General features: G+C 42.0%; 1 protein-coding gene across 1 annotated transcript; it reads left to right on the top strand.

Annotated features, from left to right (window-relative positions):
• The first annotated feature begins 4 nt into the window (after positions 1 to 4).
• Positions 5 to 27364, top strand: SNX31 (sorting nexin 31). The gene is made up of 14 exons (XM_032181155.1): positions 5 to 70; positions 149 to 223; positions 4731 to 4845; positions 5885 to 5949; positions 13398 to 13508; positions 16950 to 17040; positions 18611 to 18698; positions 20216 to 20285; positions 20819 to 20911; positions 21547 to 21750; positions 22268 to 22348; positions 23354 to 23431; positions 24428 to 24487; positions 27269 to 27364. Exons 1-14 carry the CDS (start codon positions 5 to 7, stop codon positions 27362 to 27364), a joined length of 1293 nt encoding a protein of 430 aa, XP_032037046.1.
• The last annotated feature ends 591 nt before the right edge of the window (positions 27365 to 27955 follow it).

Raw genomic sequence — 27955 nt, 5'->3', positions numbered from 1 at the left:
GGCCATGAAGCTGCACTTCAGCATCCCCGCTGCTGAGGAGCTGCAGGAGGGGCATGGGGGCCGCTATGTGGTGGGCTTGGGGTCAGGGTGGGTGCGTGGATGGGTAGTGGGGGGCTCGGTCATGGCTCTGACAGCTCTGTGCTTGCAGCTCTACTCCCTGTTCCTGGAGGGCTTCCTGCTCGGCAAGGCTCGGTACCGCCAGCTGCGCCGCTGGGACGAGCAGGTGAGGGCTGGGATTCAGCCTTTTCCCCTCAGCCTCCTTCCCCGGACACCGCTCCCACTGAGAAAAATGGCTGGGGAAATCCCAAAGGTGGGATCTTTCCACCCAAAGTGCTCCCACACACCCCTTGGAGGTGGCCCTGTCCTGTGTAAGGGCAGCCCCAGGAGCAGCAGGGGATGCTGCACGATCCCATGGGTTATTTCCAGGGGAGTCCACGTGATGATGTCTGTGCTGGTGTTTTGTTTCTTCTCCCTTTGGCCTCAGTCCCTTTCCCCTCCATTTTCCCTCTGGCATTGTTAGGAGGAGCAAAGAGCACATGACATCGAGCACATCCCCGTGCTAACCCGATCCCTCTAGCCTTTGCCAGCCCTTGGCAAAATCCTCCAAGTGCGATGCCTCCCGCTCCAGCTTTTTGCTTTTTTTATTTTTTTTTTCTTTAAGGTTTACCATTTCTTGCTCAAGGTTTGAGCTTCATTAATGCTTTCAACAAAATCTTCCCCTTCTCTGTGTCCCCTGTAACTGACCGTTTACCTTCATGAAGGACTTTACAACTCATTAGCAAGCTTTTATTTTTAATTTGTTCAAGCCTGCTGTTGGTAGCTGCCACGCTTGGTCTTGGGGCTTGGCAGTGCACTTCTGTCCCTTAATTGTCCTCCCTGTAGTTATGTCAGGTTGCTTGTTTATAGTTCTTATGTCCTTCTCTCCTTATTTTAATTGAAATACTCTGCTAAGGTAGAACAATACACGCATACAGGACTTCTTAAGCTCCAGGACAGGGTAATTCAGCTGTCTGACCAGATCACACATAGTGGACACAAAGCCTCAATTCTGTGATGGATGCAGGACACAAATCAGCTTTTCTTGTGGACAGATTTCTTTATGATTATACCTGATAATATTTCTTGAACGCTTCTCTGAAGGGTTTGTCTCTGGCCTCTGTTGGATGTACAAAATCAGAAACCTATATATTTCTTTTTTCCTGATGCTGTGCCTTACCTGTCCCTTTTCTCTTTCTGTGCCTTTGCCTCCCTTCTATCCCTTTATATATTTTGGGTGTGTATTTGGCATTACCAAACCCCATTCCTTGCTGCCTCCCAGGGCAGTTCTCTTTACAAAAGGACTGCCTGAAGGGAACAACTGTTGAGGAATCGGTAGTAGGTGGCACAGCATTACAGGGCATGTGAGGCCCTGGCTGCACTGCTCAATGGGGAGGTGCAGCTATGCAGAGTCTGGGCCACATTTCCTTCCCCCAAGGTGAGGTGCCTTATTACCAGAGGGGATTTGCAGCCCTAAGCACAGTGCCTGAGGTGAGTGGCGTACAGGGAGGTGTGAACAACAGGAACTATATCCTAAAAGCTCAGGCATTTGGGTATGGGAAACCCAGGGTTGTTCCCTATTCCGTCTGAACTCTTAGGTGTTATATGCTAGCAGTAGGAAGGAAAACAGGAGGGCCAGGCTCCCTGTGCCAGGACAAATGCCATACCTGTTAGGCAGCCTTCCCTCCTGTTTGCTTTTGCTAAGCCAGGACCTGTGCAGCTGCTCTCTGCCAGTGACTTCAGCAGGAGTGGCAGCATCGGGCACACCTGACACTAAGTCCCTTTGAGAGCTTGACAGCTTCTAAATATCTTCATGTATACCTTTGGTTGAGACATGTTTTAAGCATTTTTAATCTTAGAACAGTGTGTATTTTTTTATTTTTTATATTTAATCAGATAATTGAGAAGGCAATGCCCAGAGCCCTGCTCGCTCTGTACATAATCCATCTGTGACAGCTTTACAGTCAGTGTTGCTGTTTTCCTGGGTTAGCAGTTTTGTTTCTGGAGCTCTGTCTGGCTTGGGCATCAGCACACAGATGATGGAGCGTGGTCCTGGGTGAAAGGACTCGTCTGTACACCATGGGCAGAACCTGTCCCAAAAGCAAGCTGATGGGATTAGACCAAGTAAGAGGTGATTAATTCAATTACACTTTAAAACTGATGATGCCTCCTGCTGAGGAGGGAATAATTTATTGCAGAAAGTTGAAAAAGAAACAGCACCAACTATAGCACATCTTTAAAAGATAATCTTTCCAAAAAGGGGAGTAAAGATGTCGTACTTAGGGAAGCTACTCTCTCTGGTTCTTTGATGTGGAAGTTGTGAAGGAAGAACAAATACCTCCTCTACAAGGCTGGAGCATCCTACCTGGGCTCCCAGCACAGCAAAAATCAAGCTGCTTGTTGTGGTCCTGTGGGCTTTCCTGGCCCTGGCTCTTACCCTGTGGTGGGGAGCTGGCATGGGGCTGAAACGCATGTCTTGTGTTGGGTGGTTTTAGGTTGGAGAAATAAACCCAGAGCCTTAAGGAAGAATGGTGGGAAGCAGATTTGGGGGAGGAGGATCTGACTCTGGCAGGGCAGCAAAGTGCAGGCTGTTGGTGCCTGGAACCACCAGGTGTGATGTTCTCTGCCCCAAGTTGTGCCAGGGGAGGTTTAGGTTGGAAATGAGGAGACATTTCTGTCAGAAAGAGCAGCCAGGCACTGGGACAGGTTGCCCAGGGAGGTGGTGGAGTCACCGTCCCTGGGGGTGCTCAAGGAGAGGTTGGACGTGGTGCTTGGGGACACGGCTCAGTGGTGACACTGGTGGTAGGGTGATGGTTGGGCCAGGTGATCTTGGAGGTCTCTTCCAACCTTAATGATCCTGTGATTCTATGTTGGTGATGGCTTGCATGTGAAATGTAGCCTGGGCTGTTGGGTCTGTGCAAACTTTAGAATTCAGGGGCATGTTTCTGTAGCTCCTTGCCATATGAAAAGGTCTAATTGGCAGGGAGAAGCTTCTCTTCTCTGTAGCCCTGATCCTGAGGACACACAACTCACAACTGTATTTCAACAAATTTGCCAGGCAGCCAGCACTGAGATGAATTTTATTATTTTTTTTTTTATTTTTAAAAAAAAAAAAAGTAGGTCAGAGTCTTGGCTTGTGCAGACGGGTGATAACAGACAGTGCAGCTTTGCAGGTGAGGCATGGCCTGCACGCAGAGGGAGGAGAGGGGACCTCCTGGTAGTGACTGTGGCTCCAGCTTCTGGCAAATTTCTTGCTCTATCTCCTCACTTTGCCTGCCTGTAGAACAGAGATAATATTTTTCACTCCTGGGTGAAGATCGCATATGTGAAGGACTCTGAAGATGAAAAGCACCCTATAGCAGCTATTACTGTTAGCTTCCCATAAAGCCAAAGCATGTAGTGCTATCTAACTCTTTTGTGCTGTGTAACTTGGAGCAATTCAGGCCTATCTAGTAATCACAAACTCAAACAGCAACGTGTTGCCAGTGTAGGGAAAGTGGCGCTGTGAGGGTATGCCTGACTCCTCTTTCTATCTGCCAAGTGGGAGAAGGTATTGCTAATTTTTCATGAGCAAACATTTTTTTCTTTTCCAAGCTTCAGCTACTGGAGTCATGTGAAAGACTTGGGCAGCTGGGCCTGGAGGAAGAAGCCAGCTCGCAGGATTTAGTGACACTGACTGCTGAGCTGAATACTGGTGCTGAAAACTTAATTAGTAGTAATGTCTCCGCATGCTATAGGAGTGTCAGCTTACTGATTGGATGCCAGATGGTTTTGATTTAGGCGAAGGAAGGTTTCCAGACAGGCTAACTGATTCTTGTTGTGTTTAGTAATGTGCATATTGGGAAAGTAAGCAGAGCATCTTTGTGTCTTGAGGTAATTTGCCTAAACAAAATATTAGAGGTTTGATGGTACTATCAGAGTGAAACTCAACATCCAGCAGTTTAGCATCATTTAGCTTGAAAATACAATAAATAAATAAATAAAAGCATGCTTGATGTGAACTTGCTGCCAATTGCAATACTGTAATTGTGGTTTTGCAGTCCTTTCAGGTCTGCTTATAAATGAGGTAGGTTTGTACAGATATTATACTCTTATTAGCCAGCTAATATAGCTGGAGGAAAAATTGATCTTTCAAATAGTTTGTGTTTCTGAAAGACTACCTGTTTCATTGACAATATTATGTGATCTGGTGAAAGATACTGCTCACTAGCAAAATAATAAAAGCCTCTGAGGTAGCAAAAGTCACCAACTTTCTTTTTTTTTTTTTTTTTTTAAATGGAGTTTTTAACCTGTAGTTCTGTGATAGATTAAAGAGATCCCATATGGACATATTGAAAAGAGAAGACCTGCAACCTTATTGTGTTTGCCAATGAGGTGTAGCAGACCTAGCTGATAAGGTTCATACAATGCCACTTTTCTGACTTCAAGCAGGAGCTCCGAAGGAAGTGGTAAGGCTGAAAACGAGACACCCATCAAAAGAGGCTGTTCTCTTGGGCTTGTCTCCTGTTGGCTGCTCAGATGAAGGTTCCTGTTTTGCCCTTGCCATGGGCCCTGAGGGCCACCGGGGAGGTGCTGAGCAGGTACCTGCACTAGCTTGGCATCAACCCCTGTCAAAACAACAGAGCATCAAAAGCTTCTTGGAAGCTACAAACACTTCTTCACTGATGGAGAGTTTTCCTTTGGCTGTTTTGCAGCTGAGGCAGGTTTTTGGGAGCACTGTGCCTGCTTTCCCTCCAAAGTTTTACCTGGCAATGACCCAGTCGATGGCAGATGAGAGACGGTCTCAGCTGGAGCAGTACCTTCAGAACGGTAAGCCTGCATGTAACAACCTGATCAGCTGCCACACACGGGGCTTAGACCTCTGAGGATGTGTCCACAAATGTGTCCACAGGGTGCTTTACCTCCTACACTGAGCTGAGCAGGGACATGCCTAAAAGACAGGGGCTGAGTGTTGCAGCCTGGTCCTGTCTGTTGGTTCACCAGCTCCAAAACAGCAGCATATTATGTTTTTCCTCTTAATTTCTTCTTCAGCTTTCACAAAATACAAAGGTGCAGCTTCACAAACAGCTGGCACAGGGTCAGGTGTGAGAACTTGTGCCTGGGAGGAAAAAGGGAAAGGCAAAAGAGAAGAGAGGCCCTTGGACTGGTGGGAGTGTAACGTGGAACTGGGCTCTGAGTAAACCTCTTCCCTTCAAGGGCTGCCAAGCAGACATGATAATTACAACAAAATAGAGTTTGTAGATAGCTCCCTACACCTGAGATTGAGTTTGAGTTATAAACCAGGCCTGCAGGATCACTGGAATTATCTCCTGAGTTTCACAGAGGCCAAGAGATTTAAAAAAAAAATAAAAATAAATAAAAATAAAAAATATATATATACATTTTGACTACTCCCCCCAAAAAGGGTGTGTGGCGGGGGATGAGTTTAAAGTGGTTTTACAGCCTCTGGCATCAAATACTCTGTGTCAAGACTTTCAAAGCAAACTCAGTATTAGTCTTTAAACCCTTACTCAGTGAAGAAGTGATTCTCTCTCTCAGTCTCCCTCTGTTTTGTATTCAATGGTGCCTTTTAGAGTTACTGACCATAAATGACAATGGAGTTGTGGCCAAGGACTTGACTGCTGTTCTCTCTCTTCGGGAGAACAGCACCATGCAACTCTTGCACTGTTCATGGCTGCACAGGGATTTAACAACAGGCTAGCAAAGACAGCTGTGCAGAAACCAAAGGATGGATAAAGTTTAATCAGCAGTCGTGTCATATACATCTAATTTTTTTCAGACAATGGCCATGTTGATTCTCTTTTGGCTAAGTTTGTCCTCTTTTTCTCCTCTAACTCTTGTTTTCCAGTTACTTTGGATGCAAACATTACCAAGAGTGAAGTCTTCATAAACTTTTTCCAGAAGCTACAGCTGGTAAGTTTTGAGCTTTTCAGCCAGATAATTTCTTACATGAAAGAGTTGAAACGTTATCCTACCTCCTGAGTTCAAGGCTTCCTTTGCTATCTTCCTTTCCATGTGTTCTTAGCATATCGGTCCTGTAAAGCCACGAGTTCTGGTGACAGTGCTCTCTCTGAAGCCTAGGTGGCAATAATAGTAGCATTGCTATTGTTTTGTCCATGTACAAACTTGCTTCTCACATGGAAAGAGCTATTTGCTTTGTTATGTCCTGTGGCGTATCTGATGGATCTTTTTTTTGCCTCTAAACAGTTCCCAGAAGAGCCTTTGTGAGAGCTCAATAGAGGGATTACATCCTCTCTTGGATTTTGCAACTGTAAATGCTTTTTGGTTGTGTCAGTACTTTGTACTGATAAGTATATTGATGACTGCTGTGGAAATGTCAGGTTCTCTTATCTTGTGACTGTAGTGATGGGCACAGTCTGGCGTGTATTCGGGTTGCTGCAGCCTGGATGGCTTTTGAAATCTGCTTTAATTTGGCCCCTGACATGTATGATTCTCTGGCAGGGATGGAGAGCTGGAGGACAAGCATAGGAGGAGGAGAGAAGAGAGAATAACCATCAAATTTTATGAGCATATGTACTCTCTGCTGTAATGCTCGCTCTTGTAAATGTGAAATCAGAAGTCAGTCATGATTGCTTAAGGACTTTTAGGTGTGTTCACCTGGCTCTGCAAATGTGAAGAAGCATTTTTAACAAATTCTATAAAGATTTTCCCTATATACTCTGTAAATAAAAAGATGCAGTTTGTTTACAGTCTCTTAAATTCAGATGCACCAAAGTTCTCAGGACAGTGGATGAAAAGCCCCTTTCCCATTAAGAATTTCTTTCATGAGAAGCACTCCCTTCAGCTCTGATCCAGTGCCTGTTACAGCCCGAAAGATAACTCCAAGCCATTACCGTTGAGTCTTATTTAGTCTTGATTAGCCCGATAACAGGCCTGCTACAGAAAGTTAGATCCGTCAGGAATGCCTGCAATTTTCCCTCAAACAATGCCAATTGACTTCTTCCTAACAAAGTTCTGGCAAGAAGTAAGTTTTGGAAGTGCACATTTGCAGCGTCTAAAGAAGGATTTTTTGTCATGGCTTTTTTTGTTGTGGATTTCTGTTAACATACCTGCACAAATGATGCTCTACGTCCAGGTTTCTTTCTCTACTGCAGGCACTTCTGGTGAGGGGAGGTGACTCTCCATCAGGCCGTGTGCAGGACTTACTTGACGTACAGTTATGTGCATGCTTATTAAGGCAAGTGGTGGTTGTGCTGCCAAAAGCAGTCGGTTATTTTAGCAGATTTCAAGGTAGGCGCTGAATTATACCTTAAAAGTTAGTGCCAGGTCAGTACATTCTCGAGACGTAAAATTAACCCAAATTTCTGTTGCACAGTACAATGGATTTTCGTACACAACGTCTGAGCTTCCTGCTTGGCAAGGACAGTGGTTCTCCAGCTTTGTCAGTTTACAATTTCACCTTATAATTGTCGTGCTTACACAAATTACCGCTTCATAATACAAATAGCAGCAGCGCTTTGTGTTCTTTCATTATGGCAAAGAACAAACTGCTAAGAGAGATCAAAGGATCCAATAACTTTGCGAAAGACGTGAGCGCATCCACTGTCATTAGCTGCGCGCAGTGCCTTTAATTGGTGCAGCAGACGTTTGAATAAGTGTTCATTTTGGCTATTAAGGAATCTCATTCAACAGGCTGGCTTCGTTGTGCGTGTTCCCGTAGCTACCGGTCTATTAAGGGACTTGTGAAACGTTTTATGGCAGAGTGACAAAGTTTCTGTAACAGTTTTGAAAGACACGGAGTGAAGTTTGTCTTGAAAGCACCTCTGTGCTGTGCTTTCTCTGCTGTTGAAGATGTGTAGGCAGCGCTTAGTGCCCTACGCATTCCTCAGGAGTGAACACAGTGAGAGTTTGTGCTGCTGCTACCGAGTGCTAAAACCAGGCAGTCCCCTCAAACCCGCTCTGTTTGTTATGCTGCAAGAGGGATGATTAATCAATGATTCAATAAAACATCAGGAATGTGATGAAACAGCAGGCTGCCTTTCCATCAGTGACGTGGGCTGGCTCTGGCTCTACCTGGAGCAAGTTAATGCAATTAATTCAGACTTTTACGAGCAGCCTGCCAGCTGATGTGGGAGAAGTGGCAGAGAGACCCCACTGCAGGTGATGAGGAGTGGGACTCGGTCCGTGACTTCTCTGTCCCCGCAGCTATTTATTGAGCAAGGAAAAACACTGCTGCTCTTATAATGCAAGGCTTCGGTTTAAATAGAATAAGAAGATTGATTTTTCGGCAAGATCTAGTCTAGCATACTGCTGACTTTTTTTCACCTTCACTTCTCTATTTCATTAGAGCTGTCCCCTCAGTCTGTTAGTGCTTGCAGAAGCTTCATTTTCTTGGCTTGTCTTAGCAGTGTTTCAGCCTCTAGCTGAAGCTGTTTGTTGTACGTATGTTTAGTCACTGATTAAAATAGAAGATGCAAAGAGAAAAAAGAAAAATCAAGCTGAACTTGAGGCCTTTTTGGTTTTTGCCCTGTGTTTTACTTCAGAATGGGGTTGTGAAGGGTGTGCCAAGACCAGCACTCTGCAGGGTGGGAGTGCTGCATGGGGACTGCGTGCCAACCTGCTGCATTCCCCTGGCCATGTCTAGCAGGGCAAACTTTTCTAGCAGAGACAAGCCCATGCAGTTTAACCCTGCCTTCTAGGCCCTTGTTTTTGCTCAGCACTTGTTGCATAGGTTGTCACAGCATGCTCCTGGTAGCAGGCATGTTCTGGCTGTCTTGCCAGCAGCCTCATCTCCCAGGGGGAACCCTCAGGGCACCATGGGGCTCCTGGTGCTCATGAAAGCAGCTTTGCATAAATGGATGTTTTGCTTAAAGCAAGCATCACCGAAAGATTAACCATCACCACTGTGTAGTCCAGTTGAATAACCAGACTCATAATGTGCCACCCTTCACCTCTCCTCGTCCTGGCTCTGCAAACTTGGACAATGACCAAGCCAGACAGACGGATTCAGCACACACCCCGCTGCCTCCAGCCCTAATGACAAAAGGCACAGTTCTTGCAAGAAGTCATTGACGTTAACAAGGTGAGACCCTTGTGGCTGTGCTGCTTCCTTCTCTTTTTTCATCAGGAGAAAGTATGAGCAGGTGTGTACATCCCTGTCAGTTTTAGTGCAGGCCATCTATATCCCTGAATGTCATCCGAGAGCACGATCTATCTCTGTGTTGGCCATCTGTGGATTAATGCGATATATTCGGGATGTGGCTGGGAGTGCAGCCAGTCATTGTGCATCTGAAAAACGTTGAGACCTCTTCCCTTGGTTTGGAGCTGGTGATCACCTCTTCCAGCCTGTGCTGCTGGTAAGCAGCAGCCTTCAGCGTGAACAAAAGTATTCAGGTGCTGCCAAAAACACAGGTGGAAAGTTTCTGAGTACTTGAGCAAATACAGCCTGATAACAGGCAAAGCAGTGTTCCTACGTGGTCCTTTATCAAAGGATGTGAGGCAGTTCTCCTTCCTGGGAGCAAGCACGAGGCCAGGGATTAAATACTTGAGGGAGATGTGGTGTGCGTGCTGTTGGGAATGTAGGTAAAATGTAACCCAGAAATCTGCAGTTACCAGGAGTCAAACCTGTTCTGATCACAGACTGAGTTTTCTTAGGCAGAGCCCCTGCCTCTGACCAGGCAGCTGCTGTTTCCTTGAGCAATTGCAACGCTCACTGTTTGTGCAGGCAGTGGAGGAATACGTGTAACATATTTCTCTGTACTCACTCTCAGTAGTTCACAAATATATTTGGATTTATATGCGTACAAATAGAAGTCAGGCTGAGTACCTTCAATCTCAGTACTGCTCTAAAAATGTTTTTCCTTATCAAATCAGGCTGGGCTTCTTATGAACTTCCATTTCAAAAGTGCAGCTGGCCCCAAATCTGAATTTCATGCGGGAAGTCCCTGTACTTTCCAGCTTTTGCTGCATGCTGTGGTGGGAAGTCTCTAGCATAGAAAGTCCTGAAGAACTTCAGTTCAAAGATGTCCAATTTATTTTTGCTTCAATGTTAAGATTCAATTCAGTCCCCTATCCTGCTGTTCTTTACAATTTACAAAGATGTTGTGCTTAAGAGCCTTCATTCATGCCCTTTCTCCTTCTATGGACCACGCTTCTTAGCTGAGAGCAAAGCCCTTGAGACCTTGAAGAGGGTTCGGCTTAGTGCTGACTTCTGTTAAAAGAGAATCATTTAACTTTATTTTCTGGGGAGTAAACTAGGAGGAAAGTTGTTTTTTTTTTTTGTTTTGTTTCCTGTGGGGAAACTATATAATAGGCTTTTTTTTTTTTTTTTTTTTTTTTTTCCAAAACTCTTCTTTCCATCAAAACCAAACCCCAGAGAAAATCCCAAATCCCTGAGCAGCCCTGCATGATCTCATGTTACATTAATGATGGAGCTGTGCTTCAGCCTCCTGGGGTAGGCAAGTGGGGAGCAGGTAGCAGTTCAGGTGTCTCAGGAGATTTTATCACAGGTAATAGTGACAGCAGTAGGGAAGATTCAAATAAGCAGTATTTAGGAATGCAAGTGTGCAATTCTCATTACGTGGCAAGTTTCCTGAATTTCAGGACCAAAAGTGTAGGAAATGTGGAGAATACTACTGGACATGTACAGCTGCCAAAATACAATAATTTTTCTTAGATGTAGGAGCCTGATGTAAGCAGATGGAAGTGACAGCTGATGCTTCTTCTAAAACTAAAACAGCATTTGGGGAGAAGACCTGAACCTTTCTGATTCACTGCTGCAAACTTCTTTCAAGAGTATTTTTTGGACCATTTTGGAAGTGGTTGTAACTGCCACGTGCACTCCCTAAATGGATCGCCACTAACGCTGATAAGCACTCTTCCCTTCACATGTGTTTTAAACTTATTCTGGATTCTTTTATGTTGTTCTAGGGACGTGTCTGTATTTGTCTTTCTTGATTTCGTACCGTCTTCTGCCTTACAAACTGCACTGTTTCCTCCTTTTGTTTTTATGTAAGTAATTTTTCGGTCTTAACAATACTTTGCTGATAAGGGGCTAAGCACAAATATTTATAACACCGAACAATGCGTAGCGCTTCTGGCATGGGCAATTTTGCCTTCTGGGGTAAAAGCATGTGCTTAAAGGGGGAAAAATCCCCAAACCCAACAGTTTAAGATAATTCTTACTTCTGATTTTCTGTGCCATAGACATGGTAACAGAATGTTATCAAAAGTCAGAGATAAGGAAGTGGGGGATTTGTCCCCTAGACCATGAAATGAAGCTGTGCCTGTAGTTCAGTGTGCAGTCGAATATGAGAAATTAAAGCAGTTTTAAACGAAGACTGTGGAAACCACTCGCCTAAGTATTAAGCAGAAATCCCTAATGAGACCATTCTGGATGGAATTGAGATTTTCTTTTCTCTAATAAGTCATTTATTATAGAACCTCAAATTAATCTGCTTACCAATATGCTGCATGGTGTCCTTAAAGAACTCAAACTGTTTGGAAGCAACAGAAAGTTTGGATCATGCTTTTCTCCTGTCCTGTATCACCATGGAGTAGTGAGGTGGCAAACAGGGTGGTGCAAGGTGTGACTCCCTTTCTGAGTGGCAGACTATTATATCTCCACAAAGACTATTATATCTCCACAAAAGCCAAGTACTGCTTCTTTTAATTAAGAGGAATGACCAGACCTGTTTCCTGGATAAGAAGGAAATTAGTTTGGGAATAAAGAGTAAATCTGAGTGGATTTACTCAGAAAGACTTCCGATAGGGCATTGGCTAATGCCCTCAGAAGTTCTCTTGTTTTTTAATGCATGCATACAAACAGCTGGGTATGCAGCTGGGCGAGATGCTGGGTGTCAGAAAAATCTGTGGAAAGTCTGTTTAAATAAGAATGATCTGTATTTTTGCAAGACTTTTTTTCCTTCCCCTTGACATATATCTTTTTACAAACTTTTGCTCACATATTCTTAATAGATGTTCTGGAAGACAATACGTTTTATTTGCATTTGATCTTATTTAAGAGTTATTTCAAGGTAACTTTTGTTTGCATTTGGCTTACTTAAGAGTTATTTCAAGGTAACTGAAGAACATGGTATTTCTGACCCAAAAATAGTGATGAATCTGTGAAGTGAGTTGACTGCACATTCTCCAGGGTACCCAAAGGGGAGTGGATAATGGAGTACACAGCATAAATGTCAGTCCTGCCACTAGCTCCTGCTGATATGTCGGGGTCAGGAGAGGCTCCTATGTACAGGCACTATGAAGCCTGCAGCAAGATACCAAGGGTATTTGACACCTAATAGCTCCCAGGGAGTTTTCGGTATCCTCCATCAGCTAGCGGAGGTGGATATGAGAAAATAAAATTTAATGTTGCATGCAGTATGTGCAATTACAGTATTTTCCTCCACTTTGAATCTCAAGGGAAGTATTTCTCCCTACTTAATAAAAATGCTCGAAGGGCCATTGTTGTCCTCTGATCCAGCGCAGTCAACAGGAAAAGGAGCTGCAGCAATGAGTTTCTGCCACCTCATCCAGACACATCCCCAAGGGAATTCTCAAACTAGTGTCCCTCCTCTTGCAACAAGTAAGTCTGAGCTCTCATGCACAGCATGGCATGGGGTTTTCTGAGTTTGAGCTGTGGAAAGCCATCTAGAGAGTGGAGAACACATCATTCCCATGTGCTACCTCACCGTTAGAAATACGTGCCTTACTTCCAGTCCAACTGTCTACCATCTGCTGACAGCCAATGAATCTGGCTTCTGTGTGTTGGTTTTCCAGATTCGAGATCACACTTCTTACGTTTAGACATAAGACCTCTGAGGTCACTTATTTAGGTCATGAGAAAACAGGTCTCATAGTGCTTTTAGGTTTCTTCTTTGCATCCCCTCCCCATTTGCGGTGTTCTTGAACCCTGGGCTCTGGTACTGCACAGTTTTCCAGTGGCAGTAGTTCTGTTGTATTAGGATACCATAGGAAAATCTCAAGTGAGATTAATGAGGCTATCTGTAGGTATAGGGCTGCATTTTTCCTTTTGGCAAGATTGTGGCTTTGAATATTCACATGCAGCTGTTTATCCACCTCCCCTTCTTAGTCTTTCTTCTTCCTAGTATAACGACTATATTGTTCCTACAGACACTGGCATGAAGTAACCCATGCTCAGCTTAACACCAAAATGACCCTCCCTGGATTCTGCTATATCTTCCCACTGGCTATTCTTCATGATTGTTTGTTTGTCATCTGCAAGCTCTAGCAGTAATTCCAGTAACTTATTGTTTAGTAAACAGTGACTTTAATTGCTAATTTTGCTGGAGTAAATAGATAAATGGAGCTTCAGAGTCTTCAGAAGGACTCTACCGATATGGGAAGCAATAAAACAATGTTCTGTTTCTACCTAACAGGCCACATTTAAGATCCAAACCCAGAGAGCCTTTCTGGACATTTACCTTGCTGATGGCAGTAATGTTACTCTTGATATCCAGACATCGGACACTGCAGAAAGAATATTACAGGTAATGGGTTTCTAGAATCGTGTGAAATTTTCCATTTGTGAGAAGTGGGCAAAAATGGAGATCATTTCTGTCAAGAAAGAGTAAAACTCCCTATCTGAGAACATATAATAATATATTCTGTGGGTTTTGAGGGTTCTGTTGTGCCGGGGGTGTTCCTGATTTTGCAGATGAGCATTGGTTCTTAAGCTTGTTCATAAATATATCTCCCTAATGTTATGTTCCCTCTCCTCCTGTGGCATTTGGCTGTCGTGTTCAAGCTTCCTTCACTGATGATAGAATCAGCAAATAATTTTTATTTTTCCTTTGGGGGGACACGGGGTGTTCAAGGAAAGGTTGGACCTGGTGCTCTGGGGTGTGGTTTAGTGGGTGATATTGGTAGTAGGGCGATGGTTGGACTAGATGATCTTGGAGGTCTCTTCCAACCTTAATGATTCTATGATGGTTCAAAATAGTAGTGTGTTAGCCAGCCCCAGAAAAGGGGCCCTCAGTCCCCCTAGCCCTCCTCCTCCTTCCACGTGAGGGCATCTTCCAGGCTACTCCCAACACAGCTGCCTTTGGCCACGCATGGGCCACTCCATCACAGAGCCTTGCTGAGGCCACCACTGCATTGGTGGTAGGGTGATGGTTGGACCAGGTGATCTTGAAGGTCTTTTCCAACCTTAATGATTCTCTGATGTTGGCAGAGTTCAGGTGAGAGAGCTTGAACTCTAGTAAAAAGTGATGTCCTAGTCTTGGCTGAAGTCTTAAGTAGCATGCTGTTGTGAAAGGTTACCATAAACCAGAAAGTCTTGGCTGTTCTGCATGCTTCTCCTTTACTTGTTCTGCATCCCCTGACGTTTACTTGTGAAACTGTGCGACTTCCTCTGCACTATTGGCATGCTTCTAGCAGTGTGGCTCTGGGATGTCAGTAACAGCTGTTGTGACCCATATAGTAAACAATTGCTAGTTGAATTGTGAAGCAACTGAATATTGTCAACACAATTGGCTGGCTTGTGCTTGATAATTTCTGCTGGGGTTCCCTCCCCATGCATGGAGAGGAGGAGCAGTGGCTCTCCACGTTGTAAATATGTGTGTGTGTGCATGGGCAAGGTTGAAGCCTCATCCTCAGTTCCTCCCATTCCCTAATGGTAACAGCAATAATCGCTGCCCTCCGCCAAGCTGCAATGTATCAGCCTGTCACCCACGCACGGTTCTGGTGAGCTGGATAACGCAGGGTAATCCATAGCTGTGTGAAGGCAGCCGGATTCCTCCTGCCATGGGGTTTGCATCTCCCGGGGCAATGCTGGGACCGGTTCTTCCAGGGGATGGGAAGTGTCAGAGCCGGCCTTAGACCCTGCAAGAGGAGACTTGCGGAGGCTGAGGTGGGAGATGCTGAAGGCAAAATGTGTCGGAGGCAGTAAGGAGATCGGAATTTTGATTGGGGAAGAGGGAAGTTGGTGCTAATAGGGTGGAAGAAGTAAGGAGATATTTCAGGTAGGAAATTTGCATAAGGACCTTGAGTAAGGAAAGGATTTGCCAATATGCTTTAAAAACGCTAATGATTTAGGCTTGACTATCTCGTTAGTTTTGCAGTGGATCAAGGTAACTGCAAAGCCAGACAGTGCCATTGTACATTGCGTTGTGTACTGCATTCATAGAGGCTTAATATTTGTGTAGAATTTTACAGAAATGATGACATTTGATTTACTGCATACACCATTTCTTCTCTGGTGGTCTTAAAGACAAGACAGGACTTTTAGGAATTATTTAGGTTTCCTCACTGGAGATTCTGCATTCACTGTCCTTTTTACAGCTGTTGCTCCCCAGCATCCTTGTGTTCAGACCAACAAATACCAGACTCTGCCTCGATCCAAGAAATGAAGTAATTAATAATCCCACTGAATCTGGTCTGCCTGACGTTCCTGGGAAATGCCATCTGGTTCAGTTAGAATTATGCAACTCAGGGGTCATATGTTGAAGCTTTGTGGCCAATTTCAAGTAATTTTGGGGGACTTCTTAGCACAGAGGCAGACAGAATGAAAGATGGTGCTGCTGATTGTTCACTTCTTCGTACTTGTGTTTGAACTTCTGGAAGTTTCTTCCCATTCTGGTGATGAGTGTGAGGCAAACGCATTGTACGCTCTGCTGCCCTCTCTGGTAACAGCCCCGATGTTAACAAGGATAAGGAAAACCTCAAATATGTGTTTCTTAATTTTAACTTGGAACAATTCTTCTATATTTAGTTTGTCTGTCTTTTCCATGGACAAAAACATGTCTACTTTCCAAACCAGCTGCTACACCTGGGGGAAAACCCCTTCTGAACTGCAGAGATAAGTGAATTTACAATGCTTTCAGTGTGACACGGAGCTGGCAATGTTTCAGGATTGGCACCTTCTGGAAGAAGTCTGAAAACCAGTACCTCCACCTCCTGTTCAGACAAAAGGAAGTCCAGCTTCTCCGAACAATGTCTGACTCCCCTATCGAGTTGCACAATCTGCCAGATGAGCTAGGAGAGGAATGTTCTCTGGGGTGGAGAGTTTTCTTGCTGTTCTCACACCACTTTCCTGAGTGAGCTCAGAAGATTATGGATACTGCAGAACTTGGGAACGCTGTAATAGCACTCTACTCTTTGAGGTTATGGCTGCTTTAACTAATGCTTTGATGCTTTTTCAGGACCTAAAGCAAAACAAGACGACTGCCCCAGTCTGATCCAGCTTTTACTGTGCTCACCTCTGCCTGACTTTTCTGTCCCTGTTATCCCATTGTGCAGCTGGTTCTGCAGATCACTTCTGGTTTTCTTCATTGGTGTCACTTCTGTCCTTTTTCAAAAAAGATGTGGAGGGGCCACATCAAGTTATATAGCTATTACATGTCCAAATGTCAGGCTGGGTAAGATTTTTCCTTCTTATGCACTGCCGATAATGAAAGGTCAGCAGAGCTCAAGTCTACTCTTGACAGAAGCCTTTGCACAGAAGTGTAGAAACCTACAAGAATGCCTGTTGCTTTCAGTGAAAGGGGCAAGGCTCATAGATATTTCCTAGAAGTGCAATACTACAACTGTAGTGCAACTCCACAGCTTGGAAAATACACAAATTGTTTAGAAATATTTATCTGTGATATTCTCTGAGCCAATAACATTATTCAAGAACACAGTGATTACTGTACAAGAAGATTTGAGGATTTGATAGTAAAGATCTGGGAGTAACATGGCAGATGTCTTGCATTGGAGTACACTTAAATGTATGTCAGAGTATAAAACATTTTCAGTTTTACTGCATTTTTACATTACTTTGAAACTCATGAAACTCCTCACATATGTGAATATTGCAATGTGGGAAGGGTTCTTTCCCACATGGAACATAAGGAAAAGTTTAAAAATTAAGTTACGTTGATAGGGATTGAACATCTCTTTGTTATTCATGCCAGTGGATTGCTAATGTTCTGTCTTTTTTGTTTTTAAAGGTTACATCATGCAAGATGGGGATAGCAAGAGAATTAATAAAATACTTCAGCTTCTTTTTCATTCAAGATCGTGATGATGGAGCCCTGTCTGGTAAGCTGCTGAGAGTGCTCAACTGAGCCCTTCGATTTTTTTGTTGGCTGCAGTGACTGATCCTGGAGCCTCTGAATAGCCTGCATGAGCCTCTTTACGCAGAAAGTCCCATCCTGTCTGACAAACCCCCTCGGGCTCATTCCCTGGATGGCTCAGCTGCTGCTTTCTGGGAAGGAGCAGTAGTGGGGAACAAAGCATGGCAGCAGAGAGGTGTGGTGCAGGGGACTTTCACATGTGACTGTCGTGCCCCTTGCTGTTTACCAGACATGTAGCAACTTTACCACATGGAAACTACTAGGTGTATCTTCTGGGTAGGCATTGAATCAGATGCTATACCTACATAAACCACTTGTAATTCACAGATCACATGCTGAGTTTAACAATAGGACAGGAAACTCTTTTGTTATATTTATAAACAATGCCTGTGGCTTGCTTTCCTTTATACCTTGACGTGCTTCATTTCTTAACTAAGCTTAAATGTGATAGTACTGAGCAAGCTGTAAATCTGAGCTGTGAGTCTCTTTATAGTCATAAAATGTGAAGGGTCTTTTATGTTCTCATTGGTCTGCTGATGTCCTTTTCTCCACGTGGATGGGGCTGGGTTCAGGCCTGGGATTCGGAAAGGCTGGGGCCAAACCAGGGATGTGAACCCTGTCTCTGCTGTTGACTGGAGTGAAGCTGGGCATTGCAGCCCCTCTGAGTGACCTTGACAAGTCTCAGATTTTTCAGTCTTCTCATTGGCATAAATATGTTGATGCTCTTTTAAACCTTTTCAAGGCAAAGGTCCAGTAGTAAACTCAGGCTTACTCAGTGGGGTAGGCAGCTTATTGTCTGTGTCTATCTTATTTATCACCCCCGTGTCCCCCTGTTCTCTCAGCCTGTGAAACGACTTGCTGAGTGCACAGAATCCCTGACTGTCACAGTCTCAAATGTGTCCAGATATAACACATTTTACATGCTGTTCTAGTGCAGCCACAGATGGATTTATTTTTTCCTTGTATTGTGATATAATTAGATACCCAGGAGAACAGAAAAGATTTTTAATTGATTACATTTTTATGCGTTTTCACAATCGCATTAAGTCCAAAAGTAACCCACAGTCCACTGCCAAGAAATACCTAAGCTCACACGCTAAAAATCACGTTGAGATGTTCTGCTGAATTGTGGCATTTACAGGAAAGCAGTGACCCCTGAAAAGCTGCATGCTTTTCTTCCTTTACATTAGCTAAAGCGCTGTTCTCTGGTCTTCCATTAAAGAAAGATACCAGTCTTGGAAGCTTGCATCTACACATTTTAAATGCAGAAGCATCTATCCTGCTTAGCTTTGTTCAGAGAGAAGGGTATTCTGTAAGAGTATAATCTGAGGGAGCATAGATACTCTGCAAGTAACAAAGCTACATGAGTTTAGATTTGGATAACTAACCTCTCACTTTATTTTAACCCAGAATTTGTGCTTGTGAGGTGCTTCTCCAAAAGCACTGCTAATCAGCACTAACTGAAATGTGAGAATAGCTGGGGGATTTCACCAAGTATTTTTCTCTTCTTTTTGTTTTTTATTTTCTTTTCCCAGTGGTGAAGAAAGTGGCAGATTTTGAACTTCCTTATGTGAGTCTTCAGAGCATGAAGGAGTTGGACTGTAAGCTTGGGATCAGGAAGTGGTGAGCAAGAAGCTTAAGAGAAACTAGCAAGATATGTGGCAACTGCTATAAACAGCATCAAAGGAAGAAATCCTTTGAATAACTTATTTACAAAGTCTTTAAGTCTCAGCAACGTGTTGTATTCTGAGGCCGGTTTGTAATTGGGATTGACTGCTTCCTATGTCTCTGCATATTTTTAATTTTATCACTGCAGTATTCCTGAACCATCTTTTGCTGCAGCAAGATCTTTACTCTCTCACTTTCGGAATATAGATGAGAGGTGTTTTGTGGCTGCTCCACTCCTAATTCTTCTACCTGCATAATGCAGTGACCACAAATGGATATACACAAAAAAACAATATAAAAGAGAGTTCTGAGTTCAGAGTTGCAAGCCACAACTCAGTTTGGGCAGAGATAGATTGCTTGTTATCTAACATGCTCGCTTCTACATGCTAATACACAAAATATGTGGAGCAATAGCTTCAGTATTTATTTTGGTAAGCGGCCTATGAGCAGCAGAGCACTCTTCCCCCTTCATTTGCTCACAACTTAGCTCAGTTGTGCTGATAGAATCGTGTGGGCAGACAACTGGGGAACTAACTGAGGCTAAAAACAAGTTGCTGGACACTTTTGTTTTTGTTTTTGTTGTTTGTTTGTTCGTTTTTGCTGGCTTATATTTCAGCCTGGGTCAGACCTACAGCGTCGCTTGCTGTGCAGCAAACAGCTGTGCTGGCTTGTGGGTGAGGATAAACCCTGGGGACAGGGAGACTGGTGCCAAAGTCCTGCTTGTCAAACAGTGCCCTGAAGGTGCAGCAAAGCAATTTAGCTGAACCAGTCTAATGGCTCATTGGGGTGCTTGTGGTCTGGTCTACTTCTCCACGCAGTGAAAAAGAAAAATGCTAATAGCAGGGTTAGTGAATTGAATTGTCTGCAGCAGGTGAATGCTTAGAGCAAGGAGTGTGGTTGGGAGCAGGGGTGGAAGAAAACCATGTCTTTTGGTGGCAGTGAGCAAGGTTGCTTGGCTTGAAGCTATGCAGAAATCTGGTTTTTGATGCTTATAACTTGTCTGGTTTAAATCTACTAGGCTAGAGCTTGGCCTCTACAAAGCTTTCTCTGTTTCCCTATATGTGCACTTATAAATTGCACATATTTAAACTACCAGTGGTGGTAGATGCTATGGGAACCTTACCAACTTTTATGTAGGTAAGGCATGGGCTGTGTGAGCAAAGGGAGAAAAGGAGGAGGAAAGTTTTAGTTTTAAGTTGTAATTGTTAGGTTTGGTACCACTAAAATCAAAGTGGAAAGGTTGGATATCCAAACTAAACGTCATTTCCATTTTATGACAACGTATAAAGAATGAATGAAGTAACGCTTCAAAACCAGGACTTTTTTTTTTTTTATTTTATAATCTGGTGGATAATGGTAGCTTGCTGGGTTGTGATCCCATTATTATTTTTAGCTGAAAAATCAAAGGTTTATATTAAGAAACTTAACTTCATATTTTATTTCACTTTTTTCCCCCCCTTGGCATGGAAAAGGTATATGGATCCTTCTCTTGATACGCTGCTGACAGATTGTAAAGCTTCAATGAATTTGCTATATATGCAGGTAAAACTGAAAGCTCTTCTGAATTTTAAAAGCTAACTTCTTCAAATTATTTTCTTCCTTTATACAAGTTCCTGAAATGTCTAGTATAATTACATTAATATCAGGTATGTTTTTAAATGGTTTCTGGTCTACATTACCTTGCTACGCTTTTCTAAGTGATGGGTATAGCTATTGATCTTTGTTATCAGACTCATGTACTTGAGGCACTATCTCATCTCTGTTTTTTTTGCATGGGAAAAGTATTGCACAGAAAGACACGTAGGGATCTGTCCACTTTATTTTTGAGTCTCTGTGTATAGGCAGTCTTCCATTATATGACTTGAATTCTCAGCTGTAGGTGTGTTGGGTTGTACTAGCTTTGGGAACTATCAGAATTATAAAACAGCATAGTGTAAACTTGATGCTTTTTTTTTTTTTTTTTAGGGGGAGGAAGGTGGTTTTGGTGTGTCTTGTCTTGTGTGTATGAAAGGAAATACATTTTTGAATACATTTTTGCTGACTATTTTTGCTATTTAAAAAAAAAATGTTTTAAGGCAATCCAGGAAGTTAAGAGGAATTGGATTAAACCAACAGAAGGACAGATGCAAGAGCTTGAATTTCTACAAAAATGTAGAAACAAAGCAAAGGTAAAATGATATTTTTAAAAGGTAATAAGGTATTTTATAAACAATATAAACAGATCTAAGGAATGGATTTCAAAGGAGTGATGTCAGAGGCTACGACTCTGAAAATACAGCATGGTTTTATGGACTGGTTTGAGCTAGAGACCCAGGTCTCCTGGCCAGATATTGAGTTATCAAATAGAAAAGCAGGTTCCTATCTCTGGAAGCATTTTAAAATATCCCAAAAGAATGACTTGGATTCCAAGGGCTAGTAGGAATCTTGACCATGAATCCTAGTCTTCCTGATGAGATACTAAAGTTCGGCATAATTTTAGGAAATGAAATGGAAATTAAGATTACTGGGATAGCTGTTCACAGTATTTCCTGCTGGTTAGTTTTACTTCTTCCCCTCAGCATGGCTGAGAAGCATTCCAAAGGCACAGCTACTCATACTCGGTGGAGTGGGGGGAGTTGCTAAGTCAGAACTATGAATTCTACTCTCTGAATCCAGCATGGAAATGTTATGGTAAATCTGTGTCCACCCAGGAGGAAGAGGATTAGGAATCTAAATGATATGCTTCATAGCCCACTTCTTTTCAAATCACTAGATTTCACGTGCCTCTACAGCAAATAATTTTAGTTCTGTCTTTCTGGTGCAGTTCCTGGAGAAGATTCGAGAAGTGCAGTTCTATGGATACGTACGGCTTGATCCTTGCATTTGTGACTATCCAGAAGTAGGCTGCTCGGCTGAAATCTATGCTGGAAATAACGAGATAAATTGTTGCATAAAATTACCCACTAACCAAACCAAAGAGGTCAGCTTTAAAATCAACAGGTTGAGAAGTTGGCAGGTCACTTTCCTTGTAAGTACTTAAGCTGAGTTTGTATCTAAATTTACTTTTTCTGTGTGAAAACTAAGGCTATCAGGCAATGGCGAGTCTGGGGAGGGGGATTCTGTTTTAAATCACTCCCATCTGTCCATATTCCTCTCCAAACCTATCCTAGAACAAACTCCCTTGGCAATCTTCGCAGCAGTAAATATACTTATATATAAATAATAATTGAAAACCATCTAGCCTTACTCTGTCTTCCTTCCCTGGCATTCTGTTCGTGCTTTTCCTACCCTTCTCCATTCTCATTGAAGGGGGAGCTGGCAGAGCATTTTGTGTGGGAGCAGAAGAACTGTTCTAACCAACTTTACACTTGCAAAGGCTTCCCCTTCCTCCCTCCCTCCCACTTGCTTCCCCCCACCAGAAGAATTGTTCTGGTACGGATCTTCAGCCATTTTATTTATATACTGAATAAAATGAACCTGATTGACTAGTTCTGATGTAAGGCTGAACACCTTCATGCTGTTTCTCCTGTTCAATGTTTTTTCAGGGTGAAGAAGACACTCTGGAGTTCAGATTTGAGTACAATGATTCGGGCACATGGGAGTGGATAATTTTGTACACAAAGCAGGTGAGTTCTCTTTCCTTTTAGGAAAGGATCAGAGTAAAATCTAATCTTAAAGTCATGAGGATCTTCAGGAGTGATTAGTCCATTTCTACACAAGTGCAGCAGCTATGTTTTTAAGCAGGGTTAGCCTTGGTACAGAGTTATCTGAGGCAAAGCATTTGAATTTCTATTATATGGGGAAGAGATTTTATATAAATATTTTCCATGGTGAGAGAAATGTTGTCTAGCACTCAGCAGCAAGGCTTGGATGGAGCACAGAGGTGCTATTTACCTACTGAACTCAGTAAGTATCCAAAAGTCATTAGTTAGTCAGACCCACCTAAAGCCAAAAGCTCTCATCTTCCGCAATAAATCCTGTTGTTCAAATATCCCATAATAACACAGGTTAATAGAGGGTGTGAATATGTGACATCATAGTGGTTTCTTTACATATAAATAATCCATAATTAGGATTTTATAGAGTGCCATTCCTCCCTGATGTTATGTGGGATGAGCATGTAGGGCTCAGGTCATATTAGCTGCGCAAGATGCGACTCTATGATCTAGTCTACAAACCATTGGTAAAGCCATCTGGTATAATCACCAAAGCTTTAATTTTTAAATAGGGCTGAGTGCCTGTAAACTCCAGCTTGCTTCATTTGTTGAAGTGTTCTTGATGCTGATGCTCCACATTTGATTAAACTTGCTTAGGATTTGGTGCGATCTGGCAGCCTTTAAGGTAGCAACCATGGGCAGCTAGAGAAAACAACCTGCTTCACAGAACCAGTCACAGAAACTCTTATTCTGCTCTCTGAACAGTGCCTTGAAAGTTATGCTGAGGCTGGACTTTAACCAACTGCAGCTCGTATGGTGCACTGAAAGGATGTTGAGTGCAGAGTAAAACTAACAGGATTAGGAAAGTAACCATTCTCCAGTTAGGGATGATAATTTCCTGGTGGAAGAGGAATGTAAGTCAAGTACATCTTTTAACAGAAGAAACTGAAATGTTCTCCTGTTTATCCTCTTCAGGCCTTTCTGCTCAGCAGCTGCTTGAAGAAAATGATATCGGAGCAGATGATAAAAGAAACCAACAAAGTCCCAGAAATGGTGAGCGTGTGTGTGTGTGGGTGCCTGAATTTGTATTTAAATTAAACAAAACTGCTACTGCTATCATTCTTTTAAATGTGCTAAGTCCCATTGATGAAAAGGGTCTTACATGTTCCAGCATTTCAGTACAGAATTACTTGACTCTACATCTCTGCACTGTTTTACTGAAAATAATATTTGCTCTGAATGTTAAAGGTGGTTTGTCACTGCAGTTTTAATAGTCTGCTTTGCATTCTTTGACTTTCATTCTTACTGCATACAATAAAAGACATTTATGGTATTTTTTTAATGTTCTGCTCTACCCTGTTCTATCCATATCTGGGTTTCACTTCTTCACCACTTCGTTTGCTTGCTCCATCTGTTGCAATGTTAGACCAATTTGAGATCTGACATTCACACGCTTTATTTTAAACCAAAAAAGTATCTCTGTTAATAAAATAGAAGCACGATTTCTAGCTAAAATACCTCTTCTGTCTTTTGTGTAGGCCTTAAGCGTGAAAACATATTTAGATATTTTATTAAATCTCTAGCGTTAATAATGCCTTTTTTAACCTTGTGACACCTAAAGACTTTTAATGTTTGCTTTCTGAAAACTTATGAGAAAACAAAGGAAAGAAAACTGATCTTCTAGAACCATGCTGATTAGTGAGCAGTGAGGTAATGAACATGTTTTTTCATAGCTTTTAACCACAAATGAAGTTGAAGAAAACACCAATCAATTTTGGGAAAAAAAATGATTTATTGCATTCTAAGATTATTTGTACTGGAGGTTCAGTAAATAATGAATGTTCGTCTTCATAATTAAAATCTTCAGCTGCTGATTATACTTGGGTAGCCTTGATTATGAACAGAATTATGAGAAAAGGGTAAATATGCCAGATCACTTCCTACACTGTTTCCACTGGGTTAAACTGAATGCTGATTTACTCAACGTATTTTGGGTGCTTGGGGAGCATTTAAACTTATCCTAAAAGTGGAACTTCTTAATCTATTTAGGAGACTGAAATGCTTGAATCCATGAAAAACAGTAAGAAATCCAGCATTCAACAGAAACAGGTTAGTGAGAAATTGTTTCCAAAGTGTAAATGCAGTGTGTCTTGCTAACTAATGGTATTTAGCGTGATTTTTTTATATATATATTTTTTTTTATAGACAGGGAGACTTGTAATTAATTTAATGGTAAAGTCTTTGGGTGGGAAAAGGAGCTAAATCTGAATTTTGGAGGAAACATCTGAATAAAAAAAAAACTATCTTAGTTTGATGGATTTAGTGACAATTTGGTTCATTTTATTTATTTATTTATTTTTGCAAATGCCTCATTCAGAAACGTTTGCAGAAAGACATAATGTATGGACAGATCAGGTGTGTATACCCACGTGCAGCTGTTGCAGTTTACAGCCCTGTGGCCCTGTGCTTGGATTCAGCACTGGAATTGCCTATGCATTCATTTTTTCCATTAATTTGGGAGGTTTTTTTTTTTTTTTTTTTTTTTTTGCAAAATTTGTTATGTTACATATCTATGTGTGTACATTCCTGTCACATGAAAGATGTAATTCCAAGTTGCATTGGCTGTAATCAATATTCATAGCTAATAGTTTCTGAATAGCTAAGTGGCTTTAAAAAAAAAAGTTTTTTCTAACCCATTTGTTGAGTATTAAACAATAATAAATGGAAAGGGAATAATGTAAAGCAAATGAAAATAAATATGTCTCTTACAGTGTATGATTAGCCGATGAGGAAATAATTCTAACAGGGAAGAAAAAAATCTAATCTACATTCAGGAAAAACAATAATTAATAAAAAAGTTGATATATACTTAGCAAAAGTACATTAACTTCACAAAGCTGATCACCAACAACTCTTTCATAAGCAAATCTACTAACTTGTGTGGTGGGTTTTCTTGCCCTTTCCTCTGAAGTGCTCTGTACTCACTGCTGGAGACTAGATTCTAGGTTAGGTGTGGCCCTCTATTCATAAATAAGCTGCAAATGATAATAAGGGAGACAATGTCTGCTGAGCAGACTTGCTGTACCTCTGAGAAAGACTGAAGGGTGTGCTTCAGTGGCCTCACTGGTACAATTTCAGATGCTGCAGGTGAAGCAGCGACTAAATTGCACAGCTCTCTGGGTTTGAGGCAGTTGTTCTGACTTGGGCATATTTTAAAATAGCTCCTTGATTGCTAGCTTTTGGAGCAAGGTGGCTGTGAATGCTCCAGCTGAATTTTTTTGTGAGGAGAGTAGTCTTGGAAAGGGCAAAGTAAAGCCACTGAGCTAACTGGCCCTCTTGCCTGTGTAGTGTCTAGCTATTGACATGAAACTTGGCAAATTAAGAAAATTACAGCTGATAATGAGAATGAATTGTTTGTTAAAGTCGAGGTATGGTGAGGCATAGCATGCCATGCTATCCCTGTTTAACGCAGTGTGTTATACAGTAAGTTTAAACCAGTTAAGTCTAAACAAACTAAGTTGTGCTACTAGACAATTAATATAAAATCTTAAACCATACTTAGTTAACTTCTCCATGATCACAATATTAAGGTTCTTAGGGCTTCCCTTTCCTATTCATCTCTGTCTGTACAGTGTTCTTGGAAAATGTATTAAAATTGTATCTATGTACATTCTCATTTGGGAAAAAAATAACAACATTTGAGTTGTCTCTATAATTTTCCCATTAGTATTCCCAAGAGTCTTACAAATCTTTCCTCAGAGGTGACTGAAAGTTTAACTGAATGCTCTCCAAAGACTGAAAACATGCCAAATATTTTCTGCTGACTCATGGGAAGAAAAAATTAACTTTGGTTTTCTTTGCGATCCCATAGCAGTATGCTGTTGCTACTAGATCAGTGTGAGAGTCTGTAAATTCTTGTTCAAATAGATAATCTAGTGCAGCTATAAGATTTAACAGGAAAATTAAGAACAATCCATTGAATCGAGATCAAAATGATTCAACTAGCATGAAACAGGCAGACTTCACAGATAGTGAGGATGTGCTATGGAATGTGCCTATATCTAGGCAACTTTACTGTTATGTCTTCGGAAAGTCTTGAAAAAGAGAGGTATGAAGTAATCAACTTTAAAGCATTTGGAAACCAAACCCATATTTTCATAGATTCTCTGGACTCATTACAACATAGTTGCCATAGCTTTGTGATAGACACTCTCAGCAGGGTGCTTCAGGGACATTTATTTTACACATATATCAAGGTACCTTGTTGCAAGAGGCAGAAGAGAAAAATCTGTGCCAGAAATTCTCCTAGTACAACAGTAAACTGCAGTTACCTGCAGTGTAAGGATATAGATAGCCTGTTTGCACCTTATAAAAGCAGGGTGGTGTGGTGGTAGGAAGCTTGAGATGGTTCACAGTAGGAAATGTAGGGAATTCTTAATTGAAAATTTAGTTCAGTGACAGCTTTGAGGAGGATGGAACATGATGCATCTATTCAGATTGCCTGTCTAAACTTTTAATTTGTGTAGGTGTCACTTATGCAGGTGTTATGGTTAAAGTTAAGAATGTGTGATAACAGTAGTCTCCCTAATTCACAGGGCCCAACAGTGAAAGTACCTGCACAAATGTCCTAGTGGACACTGTAATGCCAAATAACACTGATATTAGAACATTTGGACCTGCCATTCAACCTGCATCACATTGTAATAAACCTTAAGAGCTGTTCTTGTGCCTTAATCCAGCAGAAAAATTCTGTTCACTCCAAAATACCAACATAGAGATCGTTCATTGTACCTAGATATGATAACATCAGCTTTTCTAGCTTATGTTCATAGTTATCTCTAATTATTGAAACGCATACATTCTTTTAACTGTTTATTTGTTTTGCTGCAGGTCGTCCATTCGAGTTTTATATCAAGGAAAAGATTTTTGGTTAGGCCGAACGAAGAGGACTGTGTATTTGAGAAAATAAGAGAAGAGGACCTGTGACAACTTATTCTAAATACTCTTTCAAATGAAATATCTGGGTATAATAAACCCATTGCTGAGAGCTTGAATAATATGGAAAAAGTCTTCAGTGTCATTCTTTGTCTTTTCTATAGAATTTTTAAGTCTAGTGAAATATTCTTTACAGTTAGATGGGTATTGTCACTCTGGAGACATCTTGCATACATGCTTTTTTTTTTTTTTTTTTTTTTTTTTTGTGATATATCTTTTTTTTCCAGACTGAAATTGTGGGGAAGAAAGGGAAGGAGATGTTAAATAGAAAATGATTAGAAAACGTTAAGATAGTAGAGGAGGAAAAAGTATTAACTGTATTGGTTTGTTTCTGTGAGCAGTGGTACTGTGTTCAGTTTTGGGCCCCTCACTACAAGAAGGACATGGAGGTGCTTGAGTGAGCCCAGAGAAGGGCGACGAAGCTGGTGAGGGGCCTGGAGAACAAGTCCTACGAGGAGCGGCTGAGGGAGCTGGGCTTGTTCAGCCTGGAGAAGAGGAGGCTCAGGGGCGACCTTATCGCTCTTTATAACTACATTAAAGGAGGCTGTAGCGAGGTGGGGTTGCTCTGTTCTCCCACGTGCC

Source organism: Aythya fuligula, chromosome 2 (genome assembly GCF_009819795.1).
Source record: "Aythya fuligula isolate bAytFul2 chromosome 2, bAytFul2.pri, whole genome shotgun sequence".
Lineage (NCBI taxonomy): Eukaryota > Metazoa > Chordata > Aves > Anseriformes > Anatidae > Aythya > Aythya fuligula.
Note: the sequence above shows the minus strand (reverse complement) of the source record. Positions and strands in the feature narration are given on the sequence as shown.